The sequence below is a fragment of the Apium graveolens genome, chromosome 6 (assembly GCF_009905375.1).
Source record: "Apium graveolens cultivar Ventura chromosome 6, ASM990537v1, whole genome shotgun sequence".
Taxonomy (NCBI): domain Eukaryota; kingdom Viridiplantae; phylum Streptophyta; class Magnoliopsida; order Apiales; family Apiaceae; genus Apium; species Apium graveolens.
In genome coordinates this window covers 93,104,192-93,123,912 of record NC_133652.1, presented here as the reverse complement: position 1 = coordinate 93,123,912, position 19,721 = coordinate 93,104,192, and the positions used below count along the sequence as shown (strand labels likewise).

Genomic DNA, 19,721 nt, shown 5'->3' with positions numbered 1-19,721 from the left:
AACTAGTTATAATAGTTAGTAGTTTTGGGCTGTTCCATACCCTAAACTGTAAGATCTTGGATTCAGATGTATTTACTTTCTTTTAAATATTATAATAGTTATATATTATGTTTTGTTTAGTTGGAGGTGTGACAATAAAAGAGATTAAGAATAGAAAAGTAAGTAAAAGATTAGAAAATCTTTTTAACTCCCATATATATACTCTCTCCACTCAACAGTTATATTTTTGAAGCATGGGATACACTTTACTCCTGGAAACATGTGAACAGTCAGTAAATAGTTAAAGCATGAGTTAATGGGCACGTAAAATAAGCAATAATTACCGTGCACATGCAATTTTTCAGGACAAACACGTTAACCACTAACCGATTATGATTTTGACTATTTTTATCTTACCCAAATATATTCTGATTTAAATATGACTGATTCAGATTTTACCACAAATAAGTCAAGTAAAGAAAAATACCACGTAAGCATCAAGGATTCCATCAGGATTTAATATCAGAACTTAACTTATATCAGATTTTAACAGTCATCAGAATATGGCTTCTGAACTCAAAAAGTGAATATCTTTTTTTGTGATTCTTCATACAAATACTGACTGGGTTAATTATCAAGTAGGTCACTTACTGCGTCCAAATGTATCAAGTGAGTCACTGATTACAAAACTGACTCAAATGAGTCACTCATTTGAAGATTTATATCAAAAATATCACTCTATCGTTGGTTGAAATTCTTAAAAGTATTATATGTTGAGTTTCGCACATTTTTTATGAATGATATTACATCCAAATGAAAGGTTCTGAGTTCTACTATTTTATTTAATTTTATTATATTTTTAAAATTTTATCAACTATTTATTTTTAATTTTTTGATTATTTTATTTGATTTAAATAAAAATAAATAGTAAATAATTTTTTAAAAATCTAAAAATATTATCTAAAATACTAGACCTCAGAATCTTTCATTTGGATATAATATCAATCATTAAAAATGTCTGAAACTCAATATATAATACTTTTAAGAATTTCGACTAACGATATAGTGATATTTTTTATACAAATTTTCAACTGAGTGACTTATTTGAGTCACTTTTGTAATCAGTGACTCACTTGAGATATTTGGACGCAGTCAGTGACCTACTTGATAATTAACCCAATACTGAGTTGTTTTCTTCACAGTTTAATCATCAGAACTTCCATCAGAACTTGTCATCAGAATTTAAGCAAATGACACTTAACTGTTTGTCAAAAACAACTTAATCACCACAGTAATTTTCATTATTCATATGGAGTGAAAGTGTGTGTATTTAGCAAAATATCAGATAAAGATTAAAGTCTGATAAACTTCAGTACATCTTAGAAATAAGGCATAACTAAGAAAAGTGCTTAAAATCTGTCATCAATCATGAAGTCTACTATAAAATAAATTTATGCAAGAGTCTACCTCAACTCTTTGTGCTCATTTTATGCATCTTTTGAAATTCCTTTTTACAGTGGCTTCTCAGTGTAAGTGAGTCACGACTGCTTATCAGAATTTATGCTTTTGTCAGAGTATTTCTCCAGTAATCAGAGAATGTGAAAAGTCACCAAGAAAATTTATTTGTTTTTCTAATGCATATTACTTAATACCAGCAATGCACTTGGGTCTTCCCTTCCACATATTTACTCTAGATCTCAAAAGAGTACCTGACTTTTCTTTTCTTTTCTTTTCTTTTGATAAGTGAGGCTTATCAGCATTTAGGTCATCCTAAAGATTTACTGACATCAGAATCTAACAGATAAGAAGCAATAATCTAGTTTGTGACTTAGTAATAAGATACACAAAGTAAACTTGACTAAGCTCAAAATCAGAATTTGCTTGTGTTAATGAGTTTCCACATAAACAACTAATTCAAACATGGGATTTCTAGTATGTTAAAGACTACTAGGTCAGCATCTAGCATAGTTATCCTCATTGGATTAAATAGTCACAGAACATTCAAAACACTATCAGAGTTTAAAGATCCATATCAGATAATAATCAGCATTTAATGAATTTCACTTAAAGAACATATTTCATTAAGATAAGACAATTTGTAAACACTGATCATAAAGTCTGATGCATGAGAACAAAAACTAAGCAGATTTAGAGAAAGAACCCGAAACCATTCCAAGTTCATTTACCAGTCTTGTAAAGGTAGCTTCACATAGTGGTTTTGTGAAGATATCTGCTAGTTGTTGATCTGTTGGAACAAAGTGCAATTCCACTATACCTTCCATCACATTTTCCCTTATGAAATGGTACCTAATGCTTATGTGCTTTGTCATTGAGTGTTGAACTGGATTACCTGTCATAGAAATAGCACTTTGATTATCACAGTAAATAGGGATTTTAGAAAATTCTAACCCATAATCCAGTAACTGATTCTTCATCCAAAGAATCTGTGCACAACAGCTTACTGCAGCAATATATTCTGCTTCTGCAGTTGATGTGGAAATTGGCTTCTGTTTCTTGCTAAACCAAGAAACCAATCTGCCTCCAAAAAATTGGCAGCTTCCACTAGTGTTTTTCCTGTCTATTTTGCATCCTGCAAAATCTGCATCTGAGTAACCTATTAGCTTAAAATCTAATTCTCTAGGATACCACAATCCCAGATCAGCTGTACCCTTAAGGTACTTGAAAATTCTTTTCACAGCTATTAAGTGAGGTTCTCTTGGATCAGCCTGAAATCTTGCACAAAGACAGGTAGCATACATGATATCAGGTCTACTTGCAGTTAAATAGAGTAAAAAACCATTTAGCAAAAAAAAAAAATAGAGTAAAAAACCAATCATACCTCTGTAGTTAGTAATATCTACTGGTGGATGTTTATCTAACTTGGTTGCAGTGGCCATGGGAGTGGATGCAGTGGAACAATCTTGCATTCCAAATTTCTTCAGTAAATTTCCGTTGTACTTGGATTGACAGATAAAAGTACCTTCTTCACTTTGCTTGACTTGAAGACCCAGAAAATAACTAAGTTCTCCCATCATACTCATTTGGTATCTTGACTGTATTAGCTTTGCAAACCTCTTACAGAATTTGGCATTTATAGAACCAAATATGATATCATCAACATATATTTGTACCAAAAGTAAGTCCTTTCCATGGTTGAGGTAGAACAGTGTTTTATCAATTGTACCTCTGTGAAACCCACTTTGCAGAAGGAATTGAGCTAAAGTCTCATACCATGCTCTAGGAGCTTGCTTACGGCCATAAAGTGTTTTATCAAGCCTGTAGACATGATTTGGAAATTTTGAATCTACAAAGCCTGGAGGTTGTTCAACATAGACCTCTTCTTCCAATTCTCCATTAAGAAAAGCACTTTTCACATCCATTTGAAAGACTTTAAACTGTTTGTGAGCAGCATAAGCCAAAAAGATCCTTATGGCTTCTAATTTAGCAACTGGTGCAAATGTTTCATCATAATCAATACCCTACTGTTGAGAGTAGCCTTTAGCAACCAGCCTTGCTTTATTCCTTGTAATTATGCCATCACTATCAGTTTTGTTTCTGAACACCCATTTTGTGCCAACAACCGATCTATTCTTTGGTCTTGGCACTAGGGTCCAGACTTTATTTCTTTCAAATTCATTTAACTCTTCCTGCATTGCTTGCACCCAATCAACATCTTGAAGAGCTTCTTCCACTTTCTTTGGTTCAATCTAAGATAGAAAAGAATGATAGAGACATTTATTTGATGTTGCAGTTCTAGTTCTGACACCTGCTTCAGGATCTCCAATAATTAAGTCAGGTGTATGTGATTTGGTCCACTTCCTTGCAGATTGAAGTTGACTTCTAGAACTGGATCCTCCCTCATGATCCATGCTGTCTTTATCAGCATTTTCTGATGCTCCCCCTGTAGTTATGCTCTTTGAGACTTCAGAATTTGACTTGGATCCTTCATAATTTGAAGTATCAGAGCTTCGAGAATTATCAGAATTTAACTCATCAAAAATAGATGAATCAGCACTTAAAGAGCCAGTGACAGGTTCTGATGCTTCTTGAGAGTCTTGAGATGTGGTAGGATCTTCAGCTTACTCCACCTGGACAGGTGCATTTTCCTTTGGAGTTGTTACCACAGATTCAATGACATCAGTACTTACATGTTCAGAGTTTAAGTCGTCAGAATTTACAGAATCAGAATTTAAGTCTTCATTTTCAAATCTCAGCTGATCGTGATCATTGAAATCTTCAAGTCCAGTAATCTTCTTATCATCAAAAGATACATTGATAGATTCCATAACAACTCTTGTTCTTAAATTGTAGACTCTGAAGGCTTTTGTGGAAAGTGGATATCCAACAAAAATTCCTTCATCAGCTTTTAGATCAAATTTTGCCAGCTATTCATGATGAGTCTTAAGAACAAAACACTTGTAACCAAATACATGAAAGTATTTCAGATTTGGCTTCTTTTTCTTCACCATCTCATATGGTGTTTTTCCATGCATGTTTTTTAGTGTTGCATTCTGTGTAAAATAAGCATTCTTTACAGCTTCAGCCCAAAAGTAGGTTGGCAGCTTTCCTTCATCAAGCATAGTTCGTGCAGCTTCAATGAGAGTCTTGTTCTTTCTTTCTACAGCTCCATTTTACCGTGGAGTTCCAGGTGCAGAAAATTCCTGTTTGATTCCATGCTCTTTGCAGAACTCTTCCATGATTGAATTCTTGAACTCAGTGTCATTATCACTTCTTATAATTTTAACAGAATCTTTGATCAACTTATCCGGCTGTCTGACATGATAAGTTAGAGTAAATGCAGTTTCATTCTTCTTGTGCAAGAAGTACACCCAAGTGTACCTTGTGAACTTATCCACTATAACCATAACATATTTCTTCTTTGCAATAGACATGACATTGACTGGACCAAATAGATCAACATGTAGTAGGTGATAAGGCTCAAGAATTGATAACTCAGTTTTGCTCTTGAAAGAAAATTTTCTTTGTTTTTCCTTTTGACATGAATCACAAAGGCCATTAGGAGCAAATACTGATTTTGGCAATCCTCTCACAAGATCTTTCTTTACAAGCTCATTTATGTTGTTGAAGTTTAAATGAGAGAGTCTTTTGTGCCAATTCCAGCTTTCTTCAATTAATGTTCTACTCAACAGACAGATTGCAGAACCATCAGAACTTGTTGAAAGTCTGGCTTTATAAATGTTACCATGCCTGTAACCTTTCAGAACCACTTTGCCTGTAAAATTGCTTACAACTTCACAGTGTTCTTCAAAGAAATCCACATGATAACCTCTGTCACAGATTTGACTCACACTCAGCAGATTGTGTTTAAGTCCTGAGACAAGAACTATTGTTTCAATGATGACATTCCCAAGATTAATATTGCCATATCCCAGAGTTTTTCCCATGTTGTCATCTCCATAAGAAACTTCTGGGCCAGCTTTCTCCACAAATTCTGAGAGCAGGGCTTTATTTCCAGTCATATGTCCTGAACATCCACTATCCAGTACTAGGATGTTTCTCCTGTTGCGCTGCAATCACAAAGACCACTAATGGTTAGTTTTAAGGACCCAGACTTCCTTGAATCCTTTGGCCTTTTAAGTTTGTTATCATTTGCAGCGGATTTAATATCAGAGTTTATGCTAACATGCTATTTATCAGAACTTATATCAGACTTTGCATCAGATTTTACACTAGAAGGAATTAAAGCAACTTTCTTCAAAGAAGGTTTTATTTGATAATAATCATAGTATAAACTATGATATTCCTTACAAGTATAAATGGAATACCATAAACTACCACAATGAAAACAAGGATTTTGTGGCTTAAACCTAACAGACTGACTCTTAACTCCTGACTTAGGAGGTAAAGAGTTTATATTCTTATTCTTCCTGCAAAAAGAAGCAAGATGGTTAGAGTTTCCACAATTATAACATTTCTTTCTAGGAGCATTAGGAACAGGCATATAATTATTATTTTTATTCACACCTTCCTTTCCATTCCTATTTTCCTAGCTGCCTTAACCTTGTTGACATTCATTATTTCTTTCATCTTATGCTTAAGCTGCTTTTTAGTCATTAAGCCTATGTTGACTTCAGCTGGTTTATCCTGTTCTAATTTGTCAGAAGTTGACTTCTCCTTAACTTCTGTCACAGACTCTTTCATCTTTTCAGAATCAGACTTTACAGTTTTAGCTACAAACTTGACAGGATTTACCTTTGGCTTAACAGTTTGTTTAACAACAATTGGCTCAATTTGTTCAGTTCCTTTTTCACTTTTGTCATCTCCATAACCTAAGCCCTCTTTCCAATTTTCACTACTTAATAAATTCTGAGTTGTTCTGCCAGAGTTAGTCCAAGTCCTGATAATCTCTTTTTCTTTTTCTAACTTAGTTTTTAGAGATTTATTCAATTTCAGCAATTCATCTCTAACATAAAAAGCATCATCTCTTTCTTTCTGAGTTTGATGGAACATAACTAACTCTTTTTCTAAATAATCATTCCTTTTCTTAAAAGCAAGATTTTCAGAAGTTAATCTTTCACATGTTAAAGTTTGATCTCTGTAGCTAATAAACACGGTTTTAAGATATAATCTTAACTCAGTAATATCATCAGTATGAAAGACATAAGTTATTTGAGGTACCTTTAACTTAGCAGTTTCAGGACTGCTATCAGCATTTGCCATCAAGGCATAGTTCTCCTCATCTTCAGAATCTGAAGTGTCTGTCCAGTTTTTCTTCTTTGTGAAAAGTGATTTGCCTTTGTCATTTTTTCCTTTCTTGCAGTCAGGAGATATGTGGTCTTTCTCACCACAATTGTATCATTTGACATTTGAGTAATCTCCTCTATCAGACTTTCCTCCTCTGCCTTCAGATTTTTTGAAACCCTTCTTATCAGTACTTCCACCTTTCTTGAAAAACTTATTTCCCCTTCTGAATTTTCTGTAGGCTATCTTTGTGATACCCTTCACCATAAGAGCACACAATTTCATCATCTCTTCATCAGCATCTATTTCAGGTAAACTTTCAGTTTCTGAATCATCATCATCAAATTTTAATGATTCTGAATCAGACTTTGTGACGAGAGCTTTTCATTTGCCTTCCTTTGAGACAACCACTTTGGGGAATTCCTCCTCAGCCTTAGGAGCAACTGTCCTTGACTTTCTCCCTTGTCTCTTGCTTCTTTGATCCATCTCAAGTTCATAAGTGAGCATACCATAAATTTCATCAAGAGTAGTTTCATCAAGAGCATAGTTGTCTCTTATAATAGTAGCCTTCAAATCCTAACTTTCAGGAAGAACTAAAAGGAATTTTAGATTTGAATCTTCAAGATAATATTCCTTTTCCACTAGTGACAGATCATTCAAGAGTTTGACAAACCTGTCATATAAGTCAGTTAATGACTCATCACTTTTTGAGTCAAAGTGTTCATACTCTTGAGTGAGTATAGTCCTCCTGTTCTTCTTGATTGCATCAGTTCCCTAGAATCTTGTCTCCAAAGCATCCCATATCTCCTTTGCAGTCTTGCAGTGAATTACCCTATTTGACATGACATTATCAATAGCACTACGCAGCAAATGCCTTACCTTTGCATCCTTGGAAATGGATGAGATATCTTCAGCTGTGTACTCACTTTTCTCCTTTGGTATGGTCTTTCCTGGCTGATCTGTAACTACAACAGAGAGCTTGGTTGGCTTATGCGGTCATTCATTAATTCTGTCAAGGTATTCTGGGTCAGTAGCTTCCAGAAACATAGCCATCTTTACTTTCCATATGGGGTACTCAGAAGGTCTCAGTATGGGAACCCTAATAGTCTCATATCGACTGTGGATTTGAGTCTTTTGAGTTTTTTTAGTTTTGGCGGGCTTGGTTGGATTCTCTGCTTCTTCAGACATGATTGTTTTGGATCTTTACTGTATGTGTGTTAACAGATAGGCTCTGATACCACTTGTTAGGTCACACAACACTATAGAAGGGGGTTGAATACAGTTTCGAATTTAATCAAATTGATTTTAAACACAAGTAATAAACAGATATATTCGATATAATAAACTCTGTTACAATGGAACTGTTCTCTCTCAGTGATGAACAAATATCACGAGAGCTTCTAGGTTACAATGTATAATCTTCTCGATAATGATAATACATATAGTGTAAACCTATGTCTTTGTTTATATAGTACATAGTTACAAGATAACTTCTAATTGATATGGAATATAATTCTGTCTCCTAAAATATATCAATCAGATATCTTATACAATTCTTTAAGTCTTCTAACTCTTTCCATGCATATCTTCTTTTTGTATTAGTCTCGATCTTCTTTCCTGTAAATCAGCTTCCTTCCTTAACTGTTAGTCCTCCAGTACTTAAGTTCTGATATCCATCTTCTGATATTTATCTTCTGATAATCTAAGTCCTGATATCCTTAAGTTCTGACTTCCAGTAAGTACTGATTCCAGTAAGTACTGATATTTCATGTTTGTTAAGATCTAAAAACTAAACATGAAATATATTAGACATGACATCTCAAATATATCTAACAAGTAGCACTTCCTGGTGCATGTTTAAACATACCAAATAAGCGACCACTAAAGTTTGCAAAAGCATATTATTCCCTTTTACTAGTTTGCAAAAAGAAAGTCAGGCTTTAAAAACTTCATATCAACTCCTGGATATATTCTGCAGCCTCCATTCGTACCTCGTCAAGCTCGTTCGTCGTATAAGATAAATGGGTCTTGGTCGCCCACTAATTTTTAATAAACGTGACAAGGAATTAGCACATGAATTATGTAGAACTGTTTATTTTAATAGTTAACACGTGAATTAGATATACCTTGGTTCTAAATGTCATTTCTCTGTCTAAAATGATTTCTTTCATATAGCGCAGGACGACGTAGCCGCATTCATGACCACCAGGCTGTTTGGGCGATCCCTTTATTAAACAACAGAAATCAAAGTCAGAAGCAAAAAAAGGGAACTTCTCCAATCTGGAGAAACAGACTAAATGCAAAACTTACAACAAGATTCTTTATTTTTGCAGGTTTATTTCCCCTTCCAGTTTCGACATTAAAAGATTTTATTGCGGTACGTGATAGAATGACACAATGTCAAAAAAATATCTAAAAATAATCTAGAAGCATATATATCAAAACTGAAACATGTACACGTAGAGATTACCTTGACAGTGCTTTTTCCAACTTAAGAAAATGATGCGGCTGAGACAAAGGATTGCAGATATAGATGTCACCCTCCCATATTATGACCAAAATCCAATGTTCACTGTTTTTTAAAACAAATATAATAAAGTTAGAATGTTTGGAAAAAATTACCTAAAAATTAATTGTAACAAAGTAAAAATTTACTTCTCGTTATATGGTAGGAAGAATACACGATCAACATTCCCCTCTTTCAACCGATTGATAATGTAAGATTCAAAACCTTTATTGAGGGAAAATATAACTCCAGGATCGCAGAAGGCAAACAGATATAAATCATCATTCTCAATGACCACAATATGCAAGTAGCTAAAAAATGGGCTCATCAACGTATGCATTTGTGCAGAATAAAAAGAATCAAAATAAAACTATGCTTATGCCATGTATGTCGCTATTGTAGATTTTTCGATCATGTCATACTCTAACAAGGCAATTATATTTTTATGCAAAACAAATATTGTTTTCTCTACTCCAAAGACCTTTGCATTGCACGGAATCGGCAAAGAGGCCCCAGTAGCTTTCATGAATGTTTTTGCATATTTGTATAACAAACTGAAGCAACTAGGCACGTTCTTATGTGTCTTTGCCTTGTCAAATTCTTCTTGCAGGCATAGCAACTCACTTTTTGCTTTTGACAAAGATATTTCCTTAACCTTTTTCTGAAATTAATTAATTAATCATTTATGAAACCCCTTTTCTGAACATAATGTGAGAAATTATTGGCGTCAACATAACTTTTTAATTACAGTCGGGAAGATTACCATATCCCGAGGCCATGCTAAATGTGAGCCAACAGCTTGGCGGACCATCTCTATTTCACCATGTACGGGTACGGGAACCAAGGCTTCTTCTTGGATGCTGCCGTCCACCAAAACACGAACACATCCAGCTGGCATAGGCACTCCAAGTATTGATTTGTTCATATCCGAGTCTTCCAAAACCATGCCAAATGCAACCTTGTTCTTACTATTGTCCACAGCGAGCTCATATTTTTTTGCACCCTACATTTATAAGGGAAGACATAAAATAAATAATTTATGCAAGCATGTATTATATGCACTATCACATATTGATACTACATGCTTCTTACCATGGACACGCAGTTTTTAATGTTCGATGCATGTTCATACGGAAGTTTCATATTCAAGAATGACGACAACATTGTTCTTCTTTCAGCCTTTAATAAAGTAAAAGGAGAAGGAGGCAAGTAGGTTTTCTTTTCTCCTACTTGTGGAGCTAAATCATCCCCAACACCCATGTCAAGCATATCATGACGAGATACCTCGCTATCTTTTGACTTGTGCCGCATATTTAACAGTGTCCCCATCAGATTATCAAACACATTCTTCTCGATGTGCATAACATCGAGACAGTGACGAACGTGGTGAAACTTCCAATATTCTAACTCGAAAAAAATAGACTTTTTCTTCCACAGACAATCAACCTTTTTGGACTTCTTTACTTCCTTGCCATAAGAAAATTTAATTTGTTCCTATTGTACTAACACTTCTTCACCGGAAAGGGGTGGACAATAAGGGAATGAATTATTTGGCTAGGGGGGATGGGGAAGGCGCGTATAACATCGGTTGGGCTAAAACACCGAAGTTTATAACAACAAAAGACATCGGTTGGTTAAAATCGATGTAGAAAACACCTTTTACATCGGCTCCAGAAGCAACCGATGTCTAAGAGGCGATGTATATTCTACAGTTTCTCGTAGTGAAATGATTAAAAATTAGGTTTTAGGCCGCGATGCATGAAGGGAGGATGCGCCCTCATTAAGTGAAATACATTATATGAGCTATTTGGGCGTGAGATTGCAATATAAGAAAAAGTGGGTGCACCCCATAGAGCGAGGGAACACCCTGGCATAGGAAGATGCAAAGCTTGGCTTGTATGTGTGGCTGGACTTGCCGTCACCTAGGTCAAGGCAAATAAGGGAAAGCTTGGGACAATAGAAACATGGAGAAGGCAATTGGGATTATTTTTACTAACGTATTTGTTGTAGGTACTTTTTGAAGAATTCCCTCATTGAATCGGTCAAGGAGGGGATGTTCGTGAAACTCTTGAAGGTCTCCAGGGGTATGCCTGCTAATTGAAGGCCTCCTCATGTATTCAACGGGTGTCCTCGTTGGGGATGTGAGGTTAACCTTGGTGTGACTTTGTCAGCTCTGTTCTTGTATCCAATAGGTGTCTTTGTTGGAGAACTTTGGAGTCATCCTGCATTTTGCACCTAAAAGATTTGGATTACCTGTCCTGCTATGGTGGGTTATCCTCATTCGAGAGACTGATGCGTTTGGCATTTGGGGTGAATCGTGGCTATACCTGCGTTCGTAATCAAAGGAAATAGTTGGTATCGGATTGTTATCCTTGTGTACGGATATGCACTATCCGTGAAATTCTATGATTATGGACGAGACTTAAGCCTTCGCGGTTGTGCCTCATAATTGAATATTTCTAAAACTAACGGAAGACGGATTCTGGAAGGACTTCTGTTGAGCCTCAGAATGAAAAGTCTAAACCCATTAGATTTCTTGTTCCCTAAGAACTATGTTGAGCTTGATCCCCTGTAACTAGGGGTACGTAGACACATTGAAAGGGGTTGAAAACGAGAAACTTAAGGAGCCACTATTAACCCTAATCAATCTCAATCCCCAATTCATCACAACCACCACACTCCCCTCACTTCTCCGATAAAAAATCACCATCGTAGATTTTGATTCCGACAACGAATCTCAAACTTTGTTGTCATCAAAATCTTCCGTGAAAGCCTACATTAAAATTTCATTTCAAATATTGAAGCAGTTACACGGGATATCATGTGAGTATTTGCATATTTCGTCATATTTTCACTACTTTCTAAAACTATGAAATATCACTACATTCTGAAAAGTGAAAGTTTATGAAAGAAACATTAATGCACCAAATTAGCCTAATCTGTGTTCTTGTTCGATGAAGATACAGTAGTAATTCTTCTTTTACAATACAATACGATACAATAAATATATAACAATTGATATGGTAAATAACCAAGAAGAGTAGTATCATTTGTCGATGATGCGCTTAAATCTCTTCTCTGGAGGTCCAATGAACAGTTCAGTCTCCACATCTGAATTCTCGCTGCTTTCCGTTGTGGAAGTTAAGTTCCCTCTATCTTCTGGCGACTCTTGTCGCTGTTCATCTTCAAACTAAAAAATCAATGAATAACACACAGTCACAGTTTTGCAGACTTGCTTATGATCGATGCAAAGCCTTTTCTACTATGTACCAATCTTTTTTAGGTTGGTTAAAGAGATTGTAGAGTACATTTTAGTTTTATTTTTGGGTCGGACAGGGTAGGAAAAACCCCATAAGGAAAGCCAATTCTCATCAAACTTCATTCTAGTTTTCTTTTTCAAAAAATCTTAACTCATGTATGTAGAAGCCATGTTTATAAATTACCTTGGCAAGTAGGCTTGCATTATCTGCTTCAAGATTCTTCCCCTGAAATTTATAAAAATTTCAAGAAAATGTAATAATCACCAACAATCAGTACTTTTACCCTACCTTTTACTCGTACTAAATCCTTTTGAGTGCGTGCTCACGCGCATTTGTTTGTGTCATAAGAACTTTGAAACAGAAACGTATATTCTTTTTCTATTGTTGCTCCCAACAAGTAATTAGTTTCTTCTTCAATAATCAATTAGCTCAAAGAGTATAAATGAATCAGTCTTAGTATTCTACGAAATAGTTTACCTTTTCCTTAAGTTGCTCAATCTGCTCTTTGAAGGTCTGCATCTGGAAAATGAATACACTAATTGTATAATACATCCTAAAAAAAAGTTTTATAAAAACTAAAAAACTACCACAGAAGGTACCTTTCTAGCTCTCACAGTGCATACACTCTTCTCCAGCTGCTGTTCTATCTGTTGCAGTTCACTAATGGAGCATGATCCTAAACCTTCTCCCAATAGTTTCCTATTACGATACATATAACATGTGTTGAAATGTTTGAACACAATTAGCTGATAAAATTAAAAGAACATCGTATCCTATAAAATTAAGTATACAAGACTGTGAGGCGCAAACCGCTTTGAAACTTCAAGTAGCTCAATCTTCTTTGCCAAAATTGCTGTTTCATGCTTCAGATGCTGCATGCAATTACACAACAATATAAGACTCACGTATCTTCATGTTTTTGAGACCATTATAGTATTCATATACTAATGTTTTTATAAATGAAATCTGCACCAAGTTAGGAAAAAGATAAACGAAAGAGTTCTAGATAGATTTGTTATATCTGATTCTGACCTTGAAAAACACTTCTTTAAGCAATCAGCTTCAAAAATTTATAAGTTTCGGGTTTATAGAAATCTAAGGGCCAAGGGGTTCATCTTACATAAACAAACTAGATCTCTGGGTATCAAATTGTACAACAATGTGTTTGTGCTCATAAAATGAAATCGCAGCGGGGGACTAGCTATTTGAGAGAGATAGAACCTGTGTATCCTGCACCACAGGTGGGTTGTTACTTTTAACATCCTTTGTGTGTTTCCGGTATCGTTGGATTGTCTCATGCATGCTGCATAATGACAGCTACATGAGGTTAATTAATTCCAAAACATTATCCAAGTAATGAACAACAATAACATAATAGAAGGAGAGTTAAAATCGCCTATATTTCTACTGCAGGTTGATTCAACTATTAATAAACTTGTTATACAGTAATAAACTGTAACAAAGCTACTTGTAAAACATATTGAATGAATAAAAAAACAGAAAAAAAACCACAAACACTCACACAACCGCGCGGCCACAAGCACTTGCTATACTATATAAAAAATAATTCTGTAAATCAAACTCATAATAGAATTCATTATTAACGCATGAGGCACACAAGATATATATGAATACTTGTCATCTTTACGGCCGCGAAACTCACTGCAACATATCTCAACATTTTGATTATGATCAAAAGTTTAGACTCCGATCGGCAGGGTGTCCCGAACTGAGAAACGGATATTATTTTATAGGTCCTGTCGGGAAAAATGCATATATAAAACAAATAAAATTGCAAAATTTACAAATTGGGTGAAAAAAATGAAAAAAAATTACAAATGTCATAGTGTTAGATGCTGACGAGGGTTCTAAAAATCGATAATAGATTTTATTAGGCCAAATTATAGAGTACGTAATGTCTTAATTAGAAAGTGAGAGTATTTTATATATATATATAACATAATTAATTATATTTTCCGAGTTTCGAAATAGTACTTGATAAACAAATAAAAATATTAAACAACTAACTTTTGATATTAGTATGTACTTAATTTTTAATATTTAATTTATAAATGATATGCAACATAATTAATTATATTTTTAAATTTCTTTACTATCATTTTAACACTAAAAATGCTTTGAATTTATTATTTTTTTTAAAAAAAACTAGTACTCACTTCCGGTTACTCTTTTTTGGACCATTGCTCTTTTTTCAAAATTTTAATTTCGAAATCAAAACCAAGTTTTTCTAAAGTAATCAAATTTTGTCCGAATCTGATCTGAGTCAAAGTAAAAACCAATTCATGACCGAGTAGCGCATAATCGGATTGAAAATAGAACCGAGTTCGAATACTCAACCGAGTAATCGAGTTTTAAAAGACGGATACCTAGATGCATTCAAAATGATATATGTATCACCAATCAAAATATTCCATAATATCACCAATTACACTGTCAATTTATAATAATTTTTGGTAGCTAACCTCTAGAATTACTCGAAAATAATTATTTTTTTATTTAATTAGACACGCATGCACACACAGTAAAACTTTTAATTAGCTACTTTAAAATAAATGAAACTTATTTAATCCCTTTTGTGATCTTTTGATATGCACTTACCTTTTATTCCCGAGTTTTAATTAGGAATGAAAACAAGTGGTGGATGAGTAAAATAATTTCACTTGCATTAGTAATTGTGTTCCCTGAGTTTTTAAAAAGAGCGAAAACAAGTGATAATGAATGTAAATTTAACAAATTTTCACTGTAAAATTTCCACTCCAAAAATAGAATAAAAGTACTTTACATCACTTACTTCCTTTCTTTTAAAAAACTGGGGAGCGAGAATGTAAGTAAATGCTTTCGACTATCTTCTATAATTTTCAGACAAGTGTGTGGATAGGGTAACTAAATATATAAATTTTGGGGTAATTAAGAAAATATTCATGTGAATTTAACTATATCAAGAGGCGGGTAGATATATAACTCTATGGCAAGTGTACATGTGGCTCAACACCTTAAAATAAAATATTTACCAGGTAAAACAACTTTTATTGTTTGTTTTACTCCTACTTGTGAGGCAATGACGCTTAGGGTTTTTTTAATGGGAGTGAGATAGTGGTTGTGCAATATACATGTACATTACTGTTCTTGAGTTTATGCTATTAGAAGTTGGTAAATTGTGGAAAATTTTACAAGGGCAAATGTTTGTGTATCAGATGACAAAAACTTAGCAGAAAGAAAATTTAAAAACTGAGTATATAAATATATGAGTACATTACTAAGTATACATATATGAGTACATTGTACCCCCAGGCCTGGACTACTGATCCTCTCACTAGGACCCAAAAAGCCTCATCTTTTCTCATGATTACCAGATTAAGCATAATTTCAAATCGTTTCCAATATAATTGTGATTACGTTAGGGACCTTGATAGTAATAATCACTGTGGGTCTCTTAAATCTACAGCACAGACTCAAGACCTCTATAAATTAGTAAAAAAAATTCTAAAAAAATGTTAATTAATCGACATGCTAGTATGGTAAGAGTATGAAATCTTATTTTGATTTGTAAGGTTTCGAAATACATTAGACATTTAAATAAAACCTTATTTTCCAGATTTAAAGTGCCATAAAAACATGTAAACTAAATGCTGGATCTAAAAATATATAACATCACCTAATCGAAACTATAGAAAGTAATCCAGACTGGGGTCATCAGTTGATCAATTGTTTTTAAGTTTAAAAAATGAGCTTGACCACAAGCAGCTGTACGATAGACATAATTAACATATGATTTACACATGCTGCATACATATGATCTGATGTTGTTTACAGCACAGTGAGTCAAAGATCTAGAGAAGGAAGAGTGATCAGAGGAAGCATGAAACCCTAAGCTACAAAGCTGCAGGCATTAGATAGTTAATGATTCTAGCGTGAAAGAAGTATATACAGCTGATAGACCCCGATGACACACACAGACTGAGAGAGAGAGAGAGAGAGAGAGAGAGAGAGAGAGAGAGAGAGAGAGAGAGAGAGAGAGAGAGAGAGAGAGAGAGAGAGAGAGAGAGAGAGAGAGAGAGAGAGAGATGTAAGGAATTACCTAGAGCTAGCAAATTCATGGAGCTTGCCTCTAGGAGAAAAGATAATCAAAGCAACCTCAGCATCACAGAGAACAGAAAGTTCAAAGGCTTTCTTTAAAAGTCCATTCCTTCTCTTCGAGAACGTTACTTGCCTGCTTGTGGCGTTTTCTATACGCCTCATCTGTGTCTTCCCTCTCACCATCCCTCCTCTTTATCGACCCTTTCACCTCTACTCAATACCTACAAACAAATTTCAATTTCAGATCTTTATCAAATCAATAAACACACACACACACACACATTCTTTTCTTTTCCTGAAGTAAAGAGGGAGAGGGTTGAAAGAACCATCATTCAAAAAAACATATATATCAACTCAACTTCAGCATAAAACAAAGAAAACACTTACAGATGAGAAAAAAACTATAAAATGATTTAGATGGGATGAAACATAGGTGTAGAGAAGGTAACAAAAACAACTTGATAAAAGGAGGGGGGGAGCGAGAGATCCGAAAACATACCCAGAAAACACACAGGAGAGGAAAGCCAAGAAAACAAAGTCAAGTATTGATTGATTTTTAGGTCCTTTTATGGGCTTATCACCCCAAATGAGGGCCAAACACTAACTAAGCATTTTTCTTACCATCTTTCTATTTTTACTATATATGCACAGTGCACTTTCACAAATATATTGTACAGGGCAAAAACTCCCATTTTTTTAATATTTTTATTATGCTACCCCGTATTGGTCCTTTTCATCAACTAGTTATAAGTTACCCATTTCATTTTCTTCAAGTTCCCCCACACCTCCCACCAAAAAAAGGCCAGCACAATATTAAAATGTAAAAAATATGATTTATATCCCTTTAACAACCCAACTTTTTCTAATTTTGGCAAAGGAAAATAAATTTAATCAAGTAGAGATAGTTGAGAGTTGTTAAGACATAGCATTCGTCCGTACAATTTTAATATATAGTACATGTTTACAGTTTATATATTGTAGTGCAATTTATAGAATAATACAGATAGAATAGGGAATCGATCAATCAGAAGGCGAAAACGCATTGTACTGCTATCATCTGTAAGTATCATATCTGGGGACATCAGCCCCTCCGTGTGGGTCCGGTTTGGCCATAAACTAATAGTCTGATACCTTCGTACCCTATATAGTGGATCCCACTCAACCCCTCCATTGCTGCTTTTAAAGTTCTTTGTTAATTCCTTTCCAAATGAAGGTTAACTCAGAAGAAGTTAATGCCCTCGACTCTCGTTGTGTTTAGCTATCCACATTTGTAACCCTAGCTCCCTGTCCCAATTTTTCTATTAATGGCTGTTGCACGTTTTCTTTCTAAAAATCCATCCATTCATATAAAAAAAAACATATATAAAAACATATGCACCCTTATACAAAACATATATAAAAAATCTTAAATTATGCCTCAACAATATATTTTAATTATATTTAGTAAATAATAAACCTGTAAGGGTCGGGAATGTATATTGTCGGGAATGTATATTGTCATAATCTTTCTTTTCATTAATATAACTTAACTTAAATTTAAAATAAATAATTGCTTGCCCTGACCCAAAATAATACACACTCCACAATACATTAGTCTCAGAGATGAAATCGAAATAAGTCATTGAATCCACAATTTGAAAGTTATTACAAACCCAAAATAATTACTTAATAGATTTACAATTCTTTACCATTATCCTACACAAGTTATCATTATACATAATTTGATTCCCAAAAGCTGAACGGCTAAACTATAGATAGATCTACCTCTGCAGCAATGGTGGCTAAGATATCAGCAGGTAGACGTGGAACGCTTCCCACGCTCTTGCGATGGGTCTACGCTTAAGTCTGGTCATCCCTCCTAACTGTTGTTGTGTGATGAAGAAATGAAGGAAGGGTGAGCAAAACAGCTCACCAAAATAACAAGTATACTATGATTAATAATGCAAAGTATCGATAGTTTTTCTGAAAATCTTTATTGTGCATAGGATAATTATTTACTAATATAAGTTAAATGATGAAGTTACAAGATACTTCAAAATACTTATATATCGTTTTAGAAAAACTACATGAACTACTACTGTTTAAAGTATGATTAGATCGAAAGCTCATCACATAGGTGAAGCTATAAGATAAAACTTGTATTGAACCAGTCTTTGAAGTATCACTTGAAAGAAATGAAATTATGAGATACTTCATTATGACCATATCTATATATAAGTGTATATATATATATCATACCACTACAAGAAAAAGTTCAATAGACCTCACACATTAGACATCGGTTACAAATGTCACTGATGTTAAAAGATGTAATAGCATCACCCCGCATTAATCTGATGTCTTTGTTGTTTCAAGATATCGGTTATTATAAAACTGATGTCTAAAGTTGCCTAAATTTTTAGAACTCGCGCCCACTTCAATATATTTCCCCCTTGTCAAAATTTTCCCCGCTATTCCAAAATTTCACTCTGACTTAGAAAATATGTTTCCCCCCATTTTGTTCTTTTCTTTGAGCTAATAACTAAAAAAATAAAATTAAACTCTCTCAGTCACATCTCTCCCCTCACCGACCTCTCTCTCTATCTCTCGATCGAATCTCCACTCTGTATACTCTCTCCACACCTTTGTCCCGTGTCTCTCCTCCCACCTCTTACATATACTCATCTCACATATCTCCATCTCCGCTCTGTACTCTATACTCAACATCTCCATATTGGTTAGAAGATAAACTTGGTAAGATTATCTTGTTAAAAACTTGGATGGTAAGGTTGAATGTAACTGGTCTTGAAGTCTTAATTGAGATAAACTTTGTAAATTGAGGGGTTTCTTCAATCAAAACCCTAATTTTTTTAAATTGGGGGTTTTCTCAAATTAAAACCCTAATTACTTTTATGTACTGTAGTTAATTCTAAGTATTTTAAATTTATTAATTTATTTGAATTTGTTGTTCAGAGGATCATTATTGCATACAGTTGTGGATTCAAATATTTAGGTATGGATTTGAATTTAAATATTTATAATATTTGTGGATTGGAATATTTTGGAAGTGCTTGTATGTTATGTATGCTATGTTATTTGTAATTTATTTGATTTATCTATATGTTTATGTTGTTACTTGTGCAAGCAATAAGAAAGAATGGGCATGTTGTCGCTGTGACCGGAGATGGTACTAATGA

The 19,721-nt window shown here is 34.2% G+C and overlaps 1 protein-coding gene across 2 annotated transcripts; it reads right to left on the bottom strand.

Annotated features, from left to right (window-relative positions):
• Positions 1–12,006: 12,006 nt before the first annotated feature.
• On the bottom strand, positions 12,007–17,173 carry LOC141667027 (MADS-box protein SOC1). Of its 2 annotated transcripts, none has more exons than XM_074473323.1 (8): positions 17,045–17,173; positions 16,547–16,766; positions 13,669–13,750; positions 13,258–13,319; positions 13,047–13,146; positions 12,925–12,966; positions 12,631–12,672; positions 12,007–12,377 (listed from the first exon to the last, which is right to left on the bottom strand). In XM_074473323.1, exons 2-8 carry the CDS (start codon positions 16,726–16,728, stop codon positions 12,234–12,236), a joined length of 654 nt encoding a protein of 217 aa, XP_074329424.1. In that variant the 5' UTR covers positions 16,729–16,766; positions 17,045–17,173; the 3' UTR covers positions 12,007–12,233. The 2 variants fall into 2 exon arrangements, with proteins under 2 accessions (XP_074329424.1, XP_074329425.1); XM_074473324.1 differs by lacking the exon at positions 17,045–17,173 and adding an exon at positions 16,933–17,040.
• Positions 17,174–19,721: the final 2,548 nt, after the last annotated feature.